Source organism: Penicillium solitum (assembly GCF_028829755.1).
Source record: "Penicillium solitum strain IBT 25940 chromosome Unknown utg000004l_segment0_segment0, whole genome shotgun sequence".
NCBI classification, from domain to species: domain Eukaryota; kingdom Fungi; phylum Ascomycota; class Eurotiomycetes; order Eurotiales; family Aspergillaceae; genus Penicillium; species Penicillium solitum.
In genome coordinates this window covers 2,877,701-2,897,180 of record NW_027072124.1, presented here as the reverse complement: position 1 = coordinate 2,897,180, position 19,480 = coordinate 2,877,701, and the positions used below count along the sequence as shown (strand labels likewise).

Here is a 19,480-nt window from a genome sequence, read left to right as displayed (position 1 = left end):
CAGGTCAGAATACCAGTAAAGACACCAGTAAAAGTGTACCAACTTGCCTGTTGCATCATGTTCATCTCGTAGGTTTGGACGTCCCCCTGATCCTGCTAATGCGATATCCGGCCTATTACCAACGTAGTGCTCAACGTCCCAACAACAAGCAATACACCCTGCTGCACTGAGTAATTTGCTGCTTTGTCATTCTATCAAACCTCTCTTTACCCCTAGGTGGCTTTATCTCTTTGTACCCACGAAGCTATATAAATGGCTTCATGGTAGACTGCGAGACTGCTCTCTCCTTTAGCAATATACTTCTTGCTCCACCCACTGTCTACTTATTGTCTGTTTATATACATAGATTTATATATTTAGCACTAAAAAGAAATCCCAGACATGCAAAGCCAAACTATTGACATATATTGAAGTTCTAGAAATGAGTATAACAAGGCGTATGTTCCGTACCTATCATGCTGTCTTCAAAACGTGAGATCATCTACCCAACTTTTGAGTAGATATCATTAATTTCATAAGATTCTGACAGTCTTGCATGTGAAAATAACACCATTGGATGTTTGCGCTTAGGGTTTGCTATAAATATTGTCTTCCTCTTTCCTCACTTACTCTTCTCCCTCTTCCATCTTCTCTTCTTTTGGGCCTTCTTTCCTATGTCTGTTGCCACAAGTAAATGAGAAGAATAAAGAAGACCTCGTCGACTGAATTCATCACTGGGGCACATACTCTCGATGTTGGCGGACTCACCCCAGCTGAAGTGCCCACTGGAGAATCACTCCCAGGAGAACGCCGCTGAGAAGCAATGCTACTTGATTGAGGTTAAGCGTCTCATTACGGAATTCCACAACCCCGTCACTACAGTGAAAGCGCATCCTATCTAGTCCAATGGTGGTAACATCCACGCCTCGCCTGCATTATTCTAGGGCCTTCGCACTAACGTCCTCCTTGTCGTCGACGAGGTGCAGAGCAGTGTTGGTGACACCGGTAAGTTTGAGGCCACGATCATTAGAATATATCCTCCCCCTCGATATGGTCAGCTTGTCTAACTTCTCTAAAAAGGCCTAGACTTCCGGTTACTACTTCAGCAACCCCGCTATACGCCTACCGCTGGTTCGACCCCTAGCCTGTGCCCTCATCATCCGTGGGATCGTTAAGGAGATTAAGCGCCTTGACCTCACTGAGACAAGTATATACGTTCTCGCTCGCCTATCTAAGAAGTACCCCTAGCACTTTCAGAGCCTCCGCGGTAAGAACACAGCTACCTTTATACCCTTGGGATACACCCACTAACTAGCTCGTCGCTAAGGCCAAGTCCTTCGATGTCAACATCGGTGGCTCCTCTCACGGAAAAATCCAGCACATGCACCAGGGCCTATGACATGGAGATACTTTGTTCATCCTCCTTGGTTCTTCTCGTTTCCGGCCTCCGTATGATATTTCATATATCAATCACTAAGAGGAGAAATGACCTATGTTCTGTCTCCGACCCCAGCCGTGCCCCAAACAAAGACAGCGGCCTGGATGACCTTGGGCATTGTCGGAACACCTGCCCATATGGGCGTCCAGCCGACGTTTTCGACTACCAGGGCATGTGCTTTCACTCTGCCTTCAGAGAGGACATTCGACTGTTGGGTGGACGTTAGCCCCAAACAATCCTGGAGGGAAACGAGAATGAACCGCGATATACCATCTCTCCTCGAAAGTTGACCAAGTGAAGTGGCGGAATATCGACCCATCCCCTCTATGGCCAACGAACCACTTGAGCAACTAAGTCAGCTCCGCGAAAGAAGGTTCGCATGGCTTGTTGCTTGTACAAGAATCCGGCCATACGCCCAAGAACTGTTTGATTTTCGGTACTTTATCATCAAGCTGAATCAGTACATGCTCTCTACCCGAGCTAAATGAAGCCCGTCCTATCTTGGATGGCGGAAATTCCAGAGATACTATTAATACCTGGCTTTGAAGGGAATGAGATTTGGAGGTCAAAAGAAATTGACCTCAAGATGAATCAAAGGTTACAGATAGAAAAGTCTCTTTCACAACGTAAGATTTTTTGCCGCCTTCGTATACATCTAAAAAGACATCTAAAAAAAAACATGACAGGGCCGCATAAGCAGCCGACTATTGTTTAAAAAGAGATTTTTGAGCATCTGCACAACAATGGGTTGAAAACTATCTATCTACACGACGTAGAGGCAATGAACCTGGCAGCTTTTCAGCAGTCACCTATTTCATGCCATCCCCGGTCTGAAAACAACCTCATCACCAATCCATTCCGACGCGACATCCATCTGTAAATAAATCATAAAATTCATGGAAGAGCTTTTTTTTGGAACCCAAACCCTCCAACCTAATGCAAACATAAGAACTCCGTTGGAACAATAAGCCATGCCGAACCCAATCCACCATTAAAATTTAACAGGTGCTAGTGGAAGATCTGTAGACATGTGTTCCCAACCGGGGGCCGATGGCTCTGGATAAAATATACAAACCCAGAGCAAATCAAGGCAGGTTGCAAGGCGAATAACGACATAGGCATTTGTTGATAGACTGACGAATGGCAACAGGTCGCAGAAGTAAATGAGCGTACTAGACCAAGGATACCAGGTGTGAAGCAGGTCACTACCGTCTAGTCGGGGTCACTGTTGCCATTTAAATCGTCATCATCGCCATCGTCGTCCGAGAGACCGTCATCGGCACCGGAAGAGGGCCCGGCGCGGTGACGGAATCCCTTGCCCTGAACCGCCGAGGCTCTGCATACGCCTGGGATCCCCATTAACCACATGATCTTCCAATCGCCACGGCGCCTGTTGCGCCGCTGCTCATAGTCGCGGCCATCATGTTTGTGATGGCGGCGACGATGCTCGTTGTGGACGCCCTTTTCAGTTCTCTTCTTCCAAGAAGTACTGTTGAATATAGTTAGCACAGCATTTATAAATGGAATTGACAGTATCCACCGATGAGGTAGAAAACTTACGAAGTTGCCTGCCAGCTTCTGCTCCTGGTCCATTTGACTGTTGTACTTGTTGATACGGGGGCGGTAACTGTTGGGGTCACGACGGAAAGTGACATCCAAGCTCTTCAAGAACCGGTTGCAACCACCGACCAGAGACTCGGGCGTCTGAGCACGAGCGTCCACGGATGGCTGGCCGTCGAAGACAATGACACGATCAGCCAAGTAGGTGGCCATGATGAAATCGTGCTCGACGATGAAAGCGGTCTTCTTGGTGTGCATAATGAAACGCTTGATGACACGAGCAGCGACAATACGCTGCTCAGAGTCCAGGTAGGCACTGGGCTCGTCAATCAGGTAGATATCAGCGGGCATACCCAGAGCCAAGACAATAGCGACACGCTGCAATTCACCACCGGACAAGTTCTGAACCTCCTGGTCGATAAAGTCATCCATCTTCAAGGGCTTGTAGACATCGGTCTGGAACTGAGGAGACAGGAAAGCAGTCTTGATGCGCTTGAAGAAGAGTTGGCGGACGGTACCCGTGAACTTGGGGGTAATCTTCTGGGGCTTCATGCTGATGTTCATCTTGGGGACAGAGATAAGGCCGTCGGGCTTCAATGCACCAGCAAGCATCTTACAGAAAGTGGTCTTTCCAGTTCCGTTCTCACCCATCATGACGACAATTTCGGAGTCGGTGAACTTTCCGGCATCAACCTTCAGGTGGAAGTCGCCCAGAGTCTTCTCCATCGCGGGATAGGCGAAGGCACGATCCTTGTCCGCAATGAACTCCTCGCCGGCTTCGGCAAGACGGAAGGTGAGAGATTCCTCACGGAATCGCAGGTTCTCGGTAGGGATGTGACCATCCAAGAAGATGTTGATACCCTCACGGACGGAAGAAGGCAGGGTGACGACACCGTAGACAGCAGGACGACCATACAACACGCAAATGAAGTCGGACAAGTAATCGAGGACGGACAAATCGTGCTCGACAACGATGACATAGTCATCGGGGCGGAGGAGGCTGCGGATCGTACGGGCAGCAGCCAGACGCTGCTTAACATCGAGATATGAGGAAGGCTCGTCGAACATGTACCTATATCAAGCAGTATTAGTAACGGACAAGACTCCATGACATGTATATATAATGAACGAAGAACATACACGTCGGCCTTCTGCACGCAAACCAGACCAATGGCAAAACGCTGAAGCTCACCACCGGAAAGGTGACCGATATCACGGTGCGCAACTTGTCTCAGCTCTGGACGAATATTAGCAACTGAATTCCGAAATATTGGAGTACGGAAACGCACCGAGAACGTCCATGATCTCTTCCTCGTTACCCAGCGCAGCGCGCGCCGAGATGAGCTGCTGAACCTGTTGAATAGGTCCCTTCACAGCACGGGGAATCTGATCGACATATTGAGGCTTCACAACTGCCTTCAGGTTGTCTTCCAGAATCTTGGTGAAGTAGTCTACCACTGTTAGCAACGTCGAATAGAAACCGTGGTACTTGGGGTATGCTGCTTACTCTGCAAATCGGAACCACGGAAGTACTTCAGGATCTCCTCCCAGTCAGGAGGGTTCTCATAACGACCGAGGTTAGGCTTCAGCTTGCCACTGAGAATCTTCAGCGCGGTACTCTTTCCGATACCGTTTGTTCCAACCAGACCGAGAACCTGACCGGGACGGGGCATGGGAAGTCGGTGAAGCTTGAAGCTGTTGGCCGAGTAGCGGTGGGTGACTTGAGTCTCGAGGTTGGTAGGCAAGTTGATGATGTGAATGGCTCCGAATGGGCACTTCTTGGGACAGATACCACAACCAATACACAGGCGCTCGGAGATGAAGGCGATCTTCGAAGTGGAATCGACTTCAATGCAAAGCTTGCCAGTGCGGACCACAGGGCAAGACTTCTTGCACTCTTGACGACATTTCTATAACTAATTAGCCTCCCTGAACACCATGAAATATCACATCGAATCGCGTACCTTCGGTTTGCACTGTAAAGTTGGAAAGATGTGGTGTGAGCCAGGCATTCATGAACCGGGGAGAAAATCCTATTAGTGGGGGTATTTCGCGACGAACCTTGTCACTGTTGATGATCGCAATACTATAGAGAGAAATATATTGTTAGCTAGTGATATGACACTTCAAAGACGCTAGAAACATACCGAGTAAGCTTCTCAGACATGGTGGGCGGATGTGGTTCAAAGAAACCGTGTATATGAAGCGGAGTGAAAAAAAAAAATCAGCACCAAGTGGAGGAGGGGTGGAGGGTTCGAATTGGCGGAATAAGCGCTGTCGCAGGTAAATGAACCGGGCTCAGCAAAAGCACCAAGTATCTCTGCGCAGACTCGATTAGAAATATGACAGGAAGAAACACTACTATCAATGAACGAGGGGCGGCAGAATTGAATGCACTTTGCTTTCTGTGGGCTGTGATGCCTTAGGCCACAGCTGCGTCACTTATATATCAAGGCGGTGATTGGCTGCTGGCCTGACCTCGGGTTGGTGGTTTATCCGAGCTCCGTAAGCCACGTGATGAGACCGTGTCAGGCGCCAAGCGAATACGCTAGGCCCAATAAGGTCAAGGTCAACTGATGCCTGATGGATCTGGTGTCGACTTTCCCTGCAAACCAAACCGAAGCAAACCCTCCAGTCAGTCCCCATCTCTTAGTTCTTCCAAGTCTCTCGTCTCCTCCTCCCCCAAGATTCCAAGCTCACGCCTCCCCCCCACCATTTACTTTCCCACATTGATCGACAGATCCCCCGCTTTCGGGGTCACCACGCTATGGAGTGTAAGTGATTTAATCTTTTCCTCAAGCACAGACGTGCCGACCGAAGCCTTCGCCGCGGTACTTCTCCGCGCCTGTCGACCCACTGCACGAATCCTTGAATCCCTCTATTCTGTTCCGATCGGGACAGTTTTCACCTGTTATCGATCAAGCAGCGTGTCATTGCATTCTCCGAGTCTGGTTGTGTGTACCAATCTGTCCATTGCTTGGGCTTCCAGCCTGGCCGCGTCCATCCCACCCGTTATCAAAAAACATACTCTTTCATCAAAGTCAATATCCTGTTCCATTCTGCTAGGTTTTAGGCTCTATTTGACCGCAATTTGGGTCGCGTGCCATTGTTTTACCCGTCCCTGTCTCTTTCATGCCTCTCCTAGCCTAAATCGAGCTTCAATGCTGACTGCCCCTCGGTAATAGCCTCTGGCATGGTGATCCCATCTGCTCAAGAACATCCTTCTACCTCGACGATGTCTAACGGCTACCCTATTTCGCCCGTCGCCGACGATACCCACGCGAATGGCGATGCGGTAACCCAACGTGAACGCAGTCCGTCCGAACCCATGGAGTCCCACCCCGTCTCCGAGTCCTCTCCCGAACCCGATGCCGCGGACGACTCATATGACGGCGCGTCTGCGGATTCAGATGCGGAAGATGAGGACGTGGCGGAGGACAACAGCGATTATGACGCCAACACATACAGCCGTGAAAACTCTTCATCCCCTCACCCCGACCGCGGTGCGAAGCGCAAATCGTCACTGGTTAGCGAAACCGACCTGATTAGACAAAATCCCGATCTATATGGACTTCGACGAAGTGGTCGTGCCCGTACGACGCGCCATCTCGCCGACTCATCAGATTCAGACTCAGATGATGTTGCACCACGCACCAAGCGTCGGCGCAAAGATGCATCCCAACAACCATCTAAGGCCTCCCGATCGGCTACTGTGTCGTCACTATCCGAGTCGGACAGTGATGAGTATGGTGGAAAGAGTGCTCGTGCTAGCAAAGCGAGAAGGCGACGTCTCCAACAAACTGCTAGCTATGAACCTTCAATGAGCGAGGTTCGCTTCTCAACGCGGACTGCTAAGAAGGTGTCAAATTACAACGAGGATGATGAGGAAGACGAAGCCATGTTTGAAGAAGACCCAGAGGATCTTCCACCAAACTACTGGGCGGAGAGTTATGTGGAGGACACTCGCCCTGCTGTCGATGTCGTCTTGAATCACCGCCTCAAGGAGGGCATCGACCCAAAATCTCATGATCTCGACCGCAATGACTTTGAGTTTTGTATCAAGTGGCAAGATAAATCACACTATCATGCTACATGGGAAAGCAATGAATCTATTTCCAACTTCCGCAGCACGCGGCGCGTGGATAATTATGTTCGGAAGGTGCTCAATGAGGATATTCGGTTGCAGTATAGTGTCGACGCCCCTCCTGAAGACCGCGAAAAGTGGAATCTCGATCGCGAACGAGACGTCGAGGCCATAGAGGACTACAAAAATGTTGAACGAGTCATCGGTGTACGTGATGGTGACGATGGCACCACGGAATACCTTGTCAAATGGAAACGTCTCTTCTACGATTCCTGTACTTGGGAACCCGAAGACCTGGTTAGTGAGATCGCACAGCGTGAGATCGATCGGTTTTTGGACCGCACTGCTCGCCAACCTATCTCCGACAAGAACGAGATAAATGTTGCCACACGTAAATCCTTCGAACCCATCCACGGCACCCCTAGTTTCTTGCAGAATGGAGAACTCAAGGACTTCCAAGTCAAAGGTCTCAACTTCTTGGCTTTCAACTGGGTCAGAGGTCGCAATGTGGTTTTGGCAGATGAGATGGGTCTCGGAAAGACGGTACAAACCGTTTCATTTATCAACTGGATGCGCCATGTCAGGCGGCAGCAAGGGCCTTTCATTGTCATCGTTCCCCTGTCTACTATGCCAGCATGGGCTGATACCTTTGACCACTGGACACCGGACCTGAACTACGTTGTGTACAACGGTAGTGAAAAGGCGCGCTCCGTTTTGCGCGATTATGAATTGATGGTCGATGGCAATCCCAAACGTCCAAAGTTCCATGTTCTGTTGACAACTTACGAGTATGCAATGAATGATTCACCGTTCCTCGGCCAATTCAAGTGGCAATTCATGGCAGTGGATGAAGCACACCGTCTCAAAAATCGCGACTCACAACTTTATATAAAGTTATTCGAATGGAAATGCCAGGCACGCCTCTTGATCACCGGTACTCCAATCCAAAACAACCTTGCTGAGCTTTCAGCACTAATGGATTTCCTCAACCCGGGCCTCATTGAAGTTGACGTCGACATGGATTTGAATGCCGAGGCAGCATCTCAAAAACTTGCGGAGTTAACAAACGCCATTCAGCCTTACATGTTGCGGCGTACTAAGTCCAAGGTTGAGTCGGATCTTCCCCCGAAGACTGAGAAGATTATTCGAGTGGAGCTCTCCGATGTCCAATTGGAATACTACAAGAACATCTTAACGAAAAATTACGCTGCGCTGAACGACGGGAACAGGGGAATGAAGCAGTCTCTTCTGAACATCATGATGGAATTGAAAAAGGCTAGCAACCACCCATTCATGTTCCCCAACGCAGAAGCAAAGATTCTGGAAGGCAGCAGTCGTCGAGAAGATATCCTTCGAGCCATGATCACCAGCAGTGGAAAGATGATGCTTCTGGATCAACTCCTCCGCAAGTTGAGCGTTGATGGCCATCGAGTTTTGATCTTCTGTCAGATGGTTGGTATGCTTAACATCCTGAGTGAGTATATGGAGTACCGTGGTTATAAATATCAACGACTTGATGGAACTATCCCGTCTGCCGCCCGTCGCTTGGCAATTGAGCATTACAACGCTCCTGGCAGCACCGACTTTGCATTCCTTCTCTCAACCCGCGCAGGTGGTCTCGGTATCAACCTTATGACTGCAGACACTGTCGTTCTGTTTGATTCGGATTGGAACCCCCAGGCTGATTTGCAGGCTATGGCGCGTGCTCATCGAATCGGTCAAACAAGACCCGTGAGCGTTTACCGCCTTGTCTCTAAGGACACGATCGAGGAAGAAGTCATTGAACGAGCTCGCAACAAGCTCTTGCTCGAGTTCATTACCATCCAGCGTGGTGTCACAGACAAAGAAGCCTCGGAGATGCAAAACAAGATGGCTCGCGTGGTTGCCGAGCCTAATTCCACAGACGATATCTCTCGGATCCTCAAGCGCCGCGGTCAGAAGATGTTCGAGCAAACCGACAACCAGAAGAAACTAGAGCAGCTTGATATCGATTCCGTCCTTGCAAACGCAGAATTACACCAGACTGAAGAGGCCGAGCAAATCCAAGCCGACGGTGGTGAGGAATTTTTGAAAGCGTTCGACTTCGTCGACATCAAAGTTGACGATCTCACCTGGGACGATATCATTCCCAAGGAACAGCTCGAAGTGCTCAAGGCCGAGGAAAAGCGCAAAGATGATGACCATTATCTCGCTGAAGTCATTGAGCAAAATCGACCCCGCAAGCGTCACGCCCCCACGGACACGACAGATTCACGAGAGGAACGCAAAGCGAAACGCCTCGCAAGGGCTCAAGTCAACATCGACGATGGCGAGGAAGAGAGTGCCTCATTGGATCCCAAGCGCCCCCTGGGAGAAAAGGAATACCGTGCGCTTTCTCGAGCTTTCCTTCGCTACGGCGATCTGGATGACTCTGAAGATCTTATCCTCGAGGATGCCAGATTACAAACTCGTGATCGGGGCACCGTTCGTGATGCTCTTCATGAAATTACCGACAAGGCAAACTCACTTGTCCAAGCAAGTCTGGATCAATTAGAGGCCATGAAACAATCAGGTAGGAACCCGACGAAGAAAGAGCAGAAGGCCGTCTTGTTCGACCACCACGGTGTCAAGCGACTCAACGCATGGACTATCGTGGAGCGTCCGCCGGATATGCGCCTTATCCGAGGCATCATCAAATCATTGCCTGATTTCAGAACATTCCGGCTCCCCGAGGCTACCAAATTGGCGGACTACAGCTGCCAGTGGGGTGCACGTGAAGACGGAATGCTTCTTGTTGGTATCGCACGCCATGGGTTCGGTGCGTGGACCCAGATTCGCGATGACACTGAGCTTGGCCTCGGTGATAAATTTTTCCTTGAGGAACACCGAGTGGAGCGAAAGACACAACGCCTGCAGACCGAGGAGAAGGCAACAAAATCACCGGGCGCTGTCCACCTTGTTCGACGAGCTGAATACCTCATGTCTGTTTTGAGAAACAAGTTCAATAACAATGCTACAGCAAGAAGGGCAGTCGACAATCACCACCGCAACAATAAGCGTGGCTCACGGGTTTCCGGTAGTGGCAGTGTCTCTGCCTCTCCGGCACCCTCCAGTTCTCGCAGGCCTGAGAATCCCCGCAAGGGCCACCGTGAATCTGATCGATCACGGCCCCGCCCTCACACGCATGGCAGCCGGGAGGGAGACCGTCATAGTACTCCTAGCCATGACTCTCGTCCCCGGTCTGGTCTTGATATTGATCGTCCACGCCATCGTCTGTCTGACGCCTCTAATGACGAGCTTCGTCGCCGCAAAGGTCATGAGAATGGCGGTTCTAATAAAGAAGACATGGCGTTCATGTTCTTCAAGCCTATTGTTGCCAATTTGAAGCAAGTGTCAATGATCACTGCGAAAAATTACCCAAGCAAGAACGAGCGGGCCCAGAAACTCCGTCTTACCCTTGTGAAGATCGGAGAATTCATTCGCAATACTCTGGAGGGCTCGCAATCGATGCCCTCCTTGGAGGTCCGACTATGGTATGTTCTCTCTTCTGTCACATTAATCTCACATTCTGACTTGACTTCTAGGGATTACGTTTCACTCAACTACTGGCCAAACAAAGACGCTAGTGGTGCTAAGCTGCAGCAGATGTTCAATAAGGTCATGGAGGCCAGTAAAGCTTCCAAGGCCCCCAATGGCAGCTCGGCTTGAGTTCCCTATCTCATGGGCACAATGGGTACAGGTGTTCTTTGTTTCAGTTCAACTTCACTTTAGCACGGTTTGATGACATGCATGTTCAGCGTTTCTGATATCATATATCTACCTATCCTTTTTCTTTTTTGTTCTTTTTGATGATAGACACTCAGCGTATTTCTTTGCAATCTCTGCTCCCTCTCCTCCCTCTACAATGTTCCCACTCCCAATGTTGGACTACGTTATTCCGGTATTCTTGCATTGGACTCGAGGTTTTGCAGTCGTTGTTATTGTCATCTTCCGACATCTCGCACAATTCCTTAAGCTGTCCTCATCAAGGTGGCCTCCATCCCTCTCTTTTGCTCTTTGTTCGTTGAAGGTACATATGGATGCAACAAGTTGCATGGCATTGCGAATGGCGTCGACTTCTTTGTGTGAGCCCCAAAAGCACAGAAAGAAGAATTTCTAAAATGAGCATGACCGACGGTCTTGGATGATCACTGCATGGCGTGTTTGGGGGTCTCTTTTCTTTTCTTTCTCTTTTCTTTTTTCTTTTTAATGGGGGAGTTTTGGACTGGCTCTCTGTGGTCTTTTTTTATACCTGGATTGAGCCAATCATATCATATCCCCTTTGCTTTAGTTTGCTTTTTCTTTGTATGTCGTGAGCATACCAGGACTCTTCCTATGGAGGCATCCGTGATCAAGGGCAGTTTGTTTTCTTTCTCACCACATGTATCTTATGGAGTGGCTGCCATGGCGTCGATTTATTTCCTTAATCTTTCTGTGATCATTCAGTGGAAGCATGCTATTGACATTCCGCTTTTTATTTTCAGTTAGAACCAACGTAAGTCAAGGGCCTTTTGCCTTCAGTATGAATCATCCATTTAAGATCACAAGTACAAGAGTAGTCGGCCGCTCATGTGGCCTTTGTCCTAGACGCCATAAGACTTTAATAATCTCGCAAGCCAATATATTTGGCGTGAAATGATATTAGGGACGTTAGATGTAAAAACACTCCAATGTATTTTTAGGTGGGTGTGAAGGCGTGTGGAGAGGACTGTTTTATATATGCCCAGGGTGATAAAAAGAAAATGAAGATGCCCCATAGGACAATACATATCCCTATTAAAGACTGTCGCATGGACTCCTCTGTCTAGTTTTGCATTATAATGCCCATATAAGACGAAAAAAAGATCATTGACAATATAATTGTAGTGACCACCCATAGTGGTGAACTGTCATTGAGCGAGCGAGGCCTGCAAGTCATACCAAAAAAAAGTAATAAACAAACAAAAAGGACTATTCATACATTCCGTTGCAAAATACCTCTCTTCTGCCTGGGTTTGCAAATACAAATATATAAAAAAAAAAAACGCAACTCACCAACACCATGCACGCCGGGATATGAGGGGACAACAAATGAAACGGTAACTGCAAATCGACGCAGAACAGAGGCCAAGCTAACCCAGCATGGCCTCAAAATGTTGAGGAGAAAAGGAGGAGGAAAGTAGAAGGATAGATAAGAGAGAAAGAGAATACGCCGGCTAAGTGCTGCCCTCGACAGTCGGCACCTCTGCCGATTTCGCCAGCTGGTCCTGTTGATCTTGGAACTGCTGCTGCTGCTGTTGCAACTTTTCAAGGCTAGTCGTCAAGTGTGCGGGTGGTACCGAGCCGACCATTGCACTGAACAGCCCAATCTCAGCGTCAATGAGGTCGTCAAAGATAGTTTCCTTCTCACGCCATGCGCGCTCGCGCTGTGGGCGAATTGTCTCCCACTCGGCTTGGAGCTGTGTAGCCTCCTTGCCAGCCCACGCGATCTGTCGACGGAGGAGACGGAAGAGTTCGCGCGGGGGTAGGGAGAGCTCCGGTTCGTCGAAGTCGAGCTCCGGGCCAAACTCTGGCATCGAGGTCTCTTCGGGATCATGTGTGTCGGTTGTGACGGGGTGTGGAACAATAGTGATTGCTTCGGTGTGTGGTTCGGACTCAGTTCCCGGCTCCCTGGGCTGGGTCAGCTTCAAGCGGATGCGTTGCAGCTTCGAGGCTGGGGTGCCGGTGGTGCTGCCCGGGGTGCCGTGGACTTTTGAGATGGAGTCAATTGGGCGCATGGTGTCAGTCTCGTGAACAGAGCGCATATGTTTGGTCAGGGCATCGGAGCGGGTGAAGTTGCGGTCACATTCTGTAATTCATTGTTAGTACTCGAGATCTATCAACATCATACCCCGTTTCGAGGGCTCGAGTCTGGGTCACAACGTACCGGGTAGAGTACAGTAGAATGGCTTCTCGCGGGTGTGACTTCTCATATGGGCGCGAAGGGCATATGCGCTAGCATGGGTTTGACCTTTGCGGGTGCAATCGTTCCACTCGCACGAGTACCGCTTCTGTCGGCTCCCGATGTGCTCATTGTGGAGGTGCTGCACCAACCCATCCATGTTGCCGAGGTCGCCAGCACTACATCCATCCCATCGGCAGATAGTGACCTGGTCGGTACTCTGGCCACTGTAGTCTTCTTCTTGATTGGTGCCAAGGAGGCTAAGGATGCTTGGGGAGTTGGGAATATCGCCAGAGCTATCGGAGGAGATCGAGGCAGTAGGGGAGGGAGGTGGGTGGATTTCGTCTTGAGCAGAGGAGAGAGGAGTCTGACGGTCCCAGGACGCGACGCCGGTGCGACGACGCTTGGAGGGCGGCAAGTTGGACATCGAGGGCGAATGCGCGCGGCTTTCATGTTTCATGGATTCATGATCTGAAGTCTCGAGGGATCCCACCGAGGAGAGGGGAGAACCGGGAGAGTCTCGTGAAGCCATTGTGGATGGTATAGCTCGTACAGAAAAGGGGAAGTGGCAACAAACAGATTGGATCCGTCTATTAGCTACGCCGTAGATGTCGCGCGAGGGAGGCTATCGTATCACATCACGTGTTTCGGCCGAGGAGTATAAGCTAGATCACGTGGTTGATTCGGAGCTGGCCACAACTGAATACCATCCTCTCTCTCTGTCTTCCTCCATTGCTCTTACATGTATGGATTGACCATGCTTATTGTCTTTCTCATCCCAGCTATTATCTCCTAAGACCCTGTGTTGATTTATTTACTAATGCACAGACCTCCTCTCTTTATTGGTGGACCGCACTAACCCAATGGTAAGCTTGCCTTTGCCCTCTATGCACATTACCCACCCTATACAATGGAACATTACACAACACCAAATATCCTCAACTGCCCTACATACTACATGATGATCAGAGTCTAATGAATTTGCAATACTGACAATCACCAACTACATGTGCGATTGTATGTTGACTCTTCTACACTTGATCTGACTTATACAGCAACCCATTGGCATACAAACATTTTTCATTTGCTATGATCTGTGTCTAATAAATCTAAAGAGATTCTGCAGGAAATTCCTAGTACCGAGGCCCAGAAACTGTGTGTTCCTCCAAAATCGCATCGATCTCAGCCATCTCAGAATCCGTCAGCGCCTGTGCACCACCCATATTCTGAACCACCTTGTCCTTCGTAGTACCGCCAGGAATGGGAATAATAGTAGGCATGTCGGGCTTGTTACTCTTGGTCCGAATCCATGCCAATGCAATCTGAGCAGGAGCAACACCTTTGCGAGTAGCAAGGTCGTTGACCTCGTTGATGAGTTTCAGGTTGTGTTTGAAGTTATCTTCTTGGAACCGGGACATGTGGTGCCGAATATCATCGTGGGGGATATCGGCCAGCGAGGTCACAGCTCCGGTCAGAACACCTCGGCCAAGTGGCGAGTAAGCGATGACGGGGATGTCGAGCTCCGCGCAGGTTTTGGCAATGTCATTTTGGAGAATATCAGTAGACCATAAGGACATTTCAACCTCGACGGCGGCAATTGGGTGCACCTTGTGTCTAGAGAAGCAGTTAGAGTTGAGTTTGTCTATAAGAAGTCCCCCATCAAGACCATAGAATCAAAAATAAAGACACATACGCTCGGCGGATTGTCTCGGCATCAACCTCGCTCAATCCAATTCCTCCGATCTTGCCCTCCTTGACATACTCTGCGAGAACGTTGATGGTCTCCTCAACGGGGAAAGCAGAGTCTTGTCGCGCGCATTCGAAAATGTCGAGCTTTTTCTTGCCATCAAGCAGACGCAGACATTCGTCCACGCTACGACGGATGTTCTCTTCCGAGCCATCCGGGACAAGCTCGCCCTTCTTTAAGCCACCCTTGACACTGAGAACAACCTTGTCTGCGTTCTCAGGGTACTTGGCGAAGTACTTGTTGAGCAGGTGCAGAGAGTTGTACTCTGGAGTGCCGTACAACTCGCCAGCGTTCCAGAAGTTGGCACCCAGTTCCAGGGTAGTGTTAAGTGTCTCAAAGCACACCTCATGGGAAGGAGGCTGCGCGTTCCAGGTCATTCCTGATTTGATGGTTAGCATAATGTCCGCCAGTTGTGGTGTTTGCGGGGGGAATCGTACGCATGGTGCCATAGCCAATAGGGCCGACTTCCTTTCCAAGTAGAGAAGGCATTATCAAATATAAAAGATGAGGTGGGAAACTTTAGTGAAATGAGATAGTTGGTTGAATGTCGAACTTGGTGGCGGGTTGGTCTTTTATGGTTTTCAAGATAGTGCCCCGCCGTCGGGTTAGATTAATCGCAGTTAAGGATATTACCAGGTTGTTACCGCGAGTTTCGTGCGATCACTAAGTCCGTCTAGGTAAATCCTCATGATAATGACTTTTAATCTGAACTTCTCGTGTGTTCTCCGGCCATAGCCTTCGGAGTTGTCCTGCTGATGTTCGGAGTTATGACCGGAAAACGAACGGAGTTAAGGGAGTTTGGCTTTGAACCCCATAAGGGCGAAGTGTTGATGTCTTGCAAGCTGCTATTACTACTACAGCGCATCGCTAATTATCGGTAAGTCGTCTAGCGAAGGTGGCTACACTGGATTTCTCGTCTCGACGATCTTATTTCCTTTTCCTGCGGAGCTGCCTACTTCATATAATTTGGCCTGGATGGCCGCAAATTCGAGAATGACCAAAGTGTAGCAGCACTAGGAACTAGAACTAGGGTTATCACCTTTTCATAAGATATCATAGTAATGATCAACATTGCGGTCTCGAGTAAAATAACTGCAATTATGGTTGGGAAGGTCTTTGCTAGAAACAAATAGAATTACATCCAAGCTAGTAGTACGAAGTATAAAATTAGAAACAAGCATAGCCTTTTAATTTCACATTTTCCAGAATCAACATCAACATCCATCATTTCCTTCTGTACTCGTAACACTGAACATCCTCATTACAGGAAGCCATCCAATCCAATCTCATCAGAGCTGTCAATCATATTCTTCAATCGATGCTCCAACTCCCTATACAACGTATCAAAGACAACAGGGATATCCTCGGTTGTAATTTTCTTATCCCCATTCCAACCCTGCCCAATCTGGACGTTCTCGATTGGTCTGTTGTTGCTGTGTACGTGTTTCACGGTATGAGTGTATCCCGCCCCATTGCTGCTATACGTGGGTGTGTAGCTGGTGGAGCTAGAGTAGATAATGTTTGTGGTTTGTGTTGGCTTCATGTCATCCAATTCCTGTTTGGTCTCCACACTGGTAGTGGGCGTGGCGGTTGGAGTTGATGTTGCAGTTGCCGTTGGGGTTGGCGCTTGCAGGCCCAACCCTTGCAAGAGGTCATGGACGTACTTCTGGGTGTCTGGAATAAGTCTCTGTGTTTTTGTTAGCAGTGTGTTCTTTCAATGACACATTGCTATGTCTGAGTGACTAACCGGCGACCGAGATTCAAGCTTGCTAGCTTGTCCCTTTTCCATCGCTTCATCTGTCTGGTGGATTGGATGCGCGTTGACAGTAGACACTGCCAGCAGTGCCACCACCAGGACTGAGAGCCATGATGCCCTTCGAATAACTTGTGGCATATTGTTGTATTCAAGCGTATGTTGTGATAAAGTGGGTGCTTGAAACTGGGCACTGTCCTGCTAATATGGAACAGGTAAATCTCAAGCGTCACGACTGTTATAAAATTCAACGCCTGGCTGATCTGCGACCCTATTTTGGGGGCTACCGAAATTACCGAAATGCCAGTGCCAGTCTTTTATCGTTCGGAATGAGGCTTTATAGTACTTGAATGCTGATATTCATACCCCTGGTGTATCTTCCACTTTTTTTTTGTAGATCAATTCAAACATTGTTTTCTTCAGCTGAGAGAGCCTTAAGGAGTTGACTGTCTATTAAATTGTTTTGACACTGTATCAAAATAATGATTTCTTGAGCAAAGCGTTCCTTCGTGGATCCAGGGGCCTGTGTCGATCCCCAACAATGACAGAACACATTCCAGAGACAAATTCTCCTGCGAATCAAGTGCGCCCTTGTTAGATCATAATGATTCTGCCAAGACAAAAGGACTCTCTGGAACTACAATCTAGAGTGGCTGGAATGAGGGAGTGATACTGTCTTATGCTTGCATACTCTTCTGTCTCAACTTGTCCCCTATGCAACTTCTGCCGAATCAGCGTGTTCCTTTTAACAGTTTTCCAAAAATCCTTATCAAAAATAAAAATTACATTGTCATTGGAGGCTTTCATGGACTACTTCAATGTTCAAACCGTCGAAAAAACCGTTCATTATAAAACAAAAACACCCTTGACCCTAGGCTTGATGTTCGCTCTATTACAGTAACACCCTATACGCCGTCGTTGAACGTATAAGAGTTCGTCCATCTCTGTAAAAAAAAAGGATAAGTCACTGTCTCTCATTGCTTAGGCTTACGTTAGATATTCAATAAAACTTACCTTATCATAAGGCTTGGACGAGTCGCAGAACCGTAGATCTGTCGCAAGACGGATGACATTATCCGGATCATTGTTGACAGTGGAAGCATGGATCTTGAACAAAGGGTCAGTAAAATTAGGCTTTCCATGTAAAGAATAAGGAACTTACCATATGAGGCTTGTGCAAAACCGCATCACCCGCCTCATACGCCGACACCATCCATCGTCGACCATGCTCCCGAGCGAATTCAGTCGGGAACTCTGATAGCAGGCCCGTAGACATCATGTTGGAGTTGAAAGCTGACTTAGCCTCTTCATCGGTCAGCCCAGCCTGCTTCGCTTTGGTAAAGAAGCCTTCTTCCATTTCAACTCCAATCTTGTCACCTGTTGCGAAAATCCAATTAGTATACAAGGTTTTCTCCAAGAAACCTTAACAAAACACAGGGGGCCAAAACAAACCATTTTCCAAGTAGATCAATCCACCCCCATTGAGCTTGATATCTCCTATGGGGACCCAAGCAGTGATACTCGTCGGATCTCCATACCGGAGGAAGATCTGATCATAGTGCACCCCAATCGGCTTCGAACCAGGGAGGTTATTCCGGAGAAGCGTACGACGCAAGCTCAATGTATTCTTTCCCCAATCCGAGAAGCGCGCGATGAAATCATACAGCGCGGGATGGTTACAGAGCTTGTTCGCGTACCAGTCCTGGTAGTGTGCATCGAGGGCAAGGTCAACAAAAGCCGCTGCTCGCTCACCACCGGGTTTGCCATTCCCGCCAACATTTCCTGCCCCAATACCAGGGTAGTCTGACTGGTTCTTGGCGGGGTCGAAAACACCTTCGACAGGTGCTGTGCCGGGTTTGAGGACTCCTGTTGATTCCAGGGAGGAGAAGTATGCATCGCGGGCGGCGAGAACGTCCTCGCGGGGGAGGATTCCTTTTAGTAAGAGGTAGCCGTCCTCATCGTATCGTTTGCGGAGCTCTTCGAGGGGGAGGGTTGGCTCTGAGGGGCGGAGGAGGGTGGCATTCTCTGATGTCAAGGGGCCGTCAATGACAGCGAGGTTGTCTACTTGGACGCCGACCATGTTGGATTGAATGTGATGAGGAAGTTTAATTCAAATATTTGGATAGGTAGGACGGTGCCATCTTATATTCCCCTCGCGGGCCGGTTGTCCGAGGTTATGGAGGGGTATAGTTACTATGAGTATCATGTAGTGAAAAATATCCAACCAGAATGCAAATAAATCGACGCTGACAACTGATACCCCCACATAGTTTGATTGTACGACTGCATTGATGTCAGAAGGCTTGGAGATGCAATAGTAAAGAGTTATATTCCCCGTGATTGGGGGGTGGATTTCATTACCCTTTTGGACGAATTGTGGAGGTGCCAATGTTCATCCGCGGGGAAAGTTGCTCTTTTGCTTTTCCGACATCATCTTCCATATCTTGTCCTATGACACGTGTAAATCATGTTTTTGAAAGATTATCACAGAAATAAGCATTATATATCAATATGCTGTCTTCAACCCGAGGAGATCATACTTGTTGTGGCAGCCTTAGGCTGAACATGTTAGTGCCTCAGGCATCAACCCCTTGACAGCGCAATACAAGCCTCCCTAGGCTATAAACAGGAACCTTAGTTTTTGTTGTGGCCTAGTGGTAAAATACTCTGTATTTGCACCGACACCCCTCGTAAGGTTATGTTACTTATGTAGCAGATCTCACTCCATAGCAATTAACTCTCTCCTCACTTCTCAGCCCCGATGATCCCAAGAGCAGTTATGCGTGCATGTTTTGCATGGATGGTCTCTGCCAGCCATAATCCGGTCGTGCTCTGGTGTTTTTGGGCCGTACGTGTGATACAAGCTATATACTATGACTAGAGAGTGAGGTGTGTGTATAACTACTGGTTTCATACTACGGTGGTTTTTGATACCGGAGAGACTTTGGTAGTCTAATGGCTTGTTCTATGTGCCTAGGTGC

The 19,480-nt window shown here is 48.7% G+C and overlaps 7 protein-coding genes across 7 annotated transcripts; 2 read left to right on the top strand and 5 right to left on the bottom strand.

Moving 5' to 3' along the window:
* Positions 1–731: 731 nt before the first annotated feature.
* N7455_007090 (uncharacterized protein) lies at positions 732–1,378 on the top strand (the record flags this gene model as incomplete). Its single annotated transcript, XM_065605527.1, has 4 exons — positions 732–860; positions 924–984; positions 1,188–1,246; positions 1,295–1,378. 4 exons carry the CDS (start codon positions 732–734, stop codon positions 1,376–1,378), a joined length of 333 nt encoding a protein of 110 aa, XP_065461381.1.
* Positions 1,379–2,629: 1,251 nt separating this feature from the next.
* N7455_007089 (uncharacterized protein) lies at positions 2,630–5,144 on the bottom strand (the record flags this gene model as incomplete). The annotated part of the gene is made up of 7 exons (XM_065605526.1): positions 2,630–2,906; positions 2,958–4,049; positions 4,118–4,214; positions 4,267–4,428; positions 4,485–4,874; positions 4,942–5,063; positions 5,125–5,144. 7 exons carry the CDS (start codon positions 5,142–5,144, stop codon positions 2,630–2,632), a joined length of 2,160 nt encoding a protein of 719 aa, XP_065461380.1.
* Positions 5,145–6,212: 1,068 nt separating this feature from the next.
* On the top strand, positions 6,213–10,748 carry N7455_007088 (chromatin-remodeling ATPase CHD1; the record flags this gene model as incomplete). The annotated part of the gene is made up of 2 exons (XM_040962357.2): positions 6,213–10,573; positions 10,625–10,748. The coding sequence occupies 2 exons, from the start codon at positions 6,213–6,215 to the stop codon at positions 10,746–10,748; spliced, it is 4,485 nt and encodes a 1,494-aa protein (XP_040807205.2).
* A 1,503-nt stretch (positions 10,749–12,251) lies between these two features.
* On the bottom strand, positions 12,252–13,614 carry N7455_007087 (C2H2-type zinc finger protein). Its single transcript, XM_040962354.2, has 2 exons — positions 12,985–13,614; positions 12,252–12,906 (listed from the first exon to the last, which is right to left on the bottom strand). The coding sequence occupies exons 1-2, from the start codon at positions 13,529–13,531 to the stop codon at positions 12,275–12,277; spliced, it is 1,179 nt and encodes a 392-aa protein (XP_040807204.2). The 5' UTR covers positions 13,532–13,614; the 3' UTR covers positions 12,252–12,274.
* Positions 13,615–14,132: 518 nt separating this feature from the next.
* On the bottom strand, positions 14,133–15,414 carry N7455_007086 (aldo/keto reductase family protein; the record flags this gene model as incomplete). The annotated part of the gene is made up of 3 exons (XM_040962359.2): positions 15,184–15,414; positions 14,693–15,125; positions 14,133–14,613 (listed from the first exon to the last, which is right to left on the bottom strand). Exons 1-3 carry the CDS (start codon positions 15,233–15,235, stop codon positions 14,133–14,135), a joined length of 966 nt encoding a protein of 321 aa, XP_040807200.2. The 5' UTR covers positions 15,236–15,414.
* Positions 15,415–15,965: 551 nt separating this feature from the next.
* On the bottom strand, positions 15,966–16,700 carry N7455_007085 (uncharacterized protein). Its single transcript, XM_040962352.2, has 2 exons — positions 16,494–16,700; positions 15,966–16,433 (listed from the first exon to the last, which is right to left on the bottom strand). The coding sequence occupies exons 1-2, from the start codon at positions 16,638–16,640 to the stop codon at positions 16,008–16,010; spliced, it is 573 nt and encodes a 190-aa protein (XP_040807202.2). The 5' UTR covers positions 16,641–16,700; the 3' UTR covers positions 15,966–16,007.
* Positions 16,701–17,404: 704 nt separating this feature from the next.
* Positions 17,405–18,579, bottom strand: N7455_007084 (uncharacterized protein; the record flags this gene model as incomplete). The annotated part of the gene is made up of 4 exons (XM_065605525.1): positions 17,405–17,443; positions 17,514–17,606; positions 17,662–17,876; positions 17,952–18,579. The coding sequence occupies 4 exons, from the start codon at positions 18,577–18,579 to the stop codon at positions 17,405–17,407; spliced, it is 975 nt and encodes a 324-aa protein (XP_065461379.1).
* Positions 18,580–19,480: the final 901 nt, after the last annotated feature.

Bases quoted from the DNA above. Each gene is read 5' to 3' on its own strand.
- N7455_007087 (XM_040962354.2), bottom strand. From the start codon at position 13,531: ATGGCTTCACGAGACTCTCCCGGTTCTCCCCTCTCCTCGGTGGGATCC. The intron at 12,907-12,984 runs GTACGTTGTGAC...AATGAATTACAG, and splicing joins ATTCTACTGTACTCTACCCG to AATGTGACCGCAACTTCACC.
- N7455_007085 (XM_040962352.2), bottom strand. From the start codon at position 16,640: ATGCCACAAGTTATTCGAAGGGCATCATGGCTCTCAGTCCTGGTGGTG. The intron at 16,434-16,493 runs GTTAGTCACTCA...ACAAAAACACAG, and splicing joins AGCTTGAATCTCGGTCGCCG to AGACTTATTCCAGACACCCA.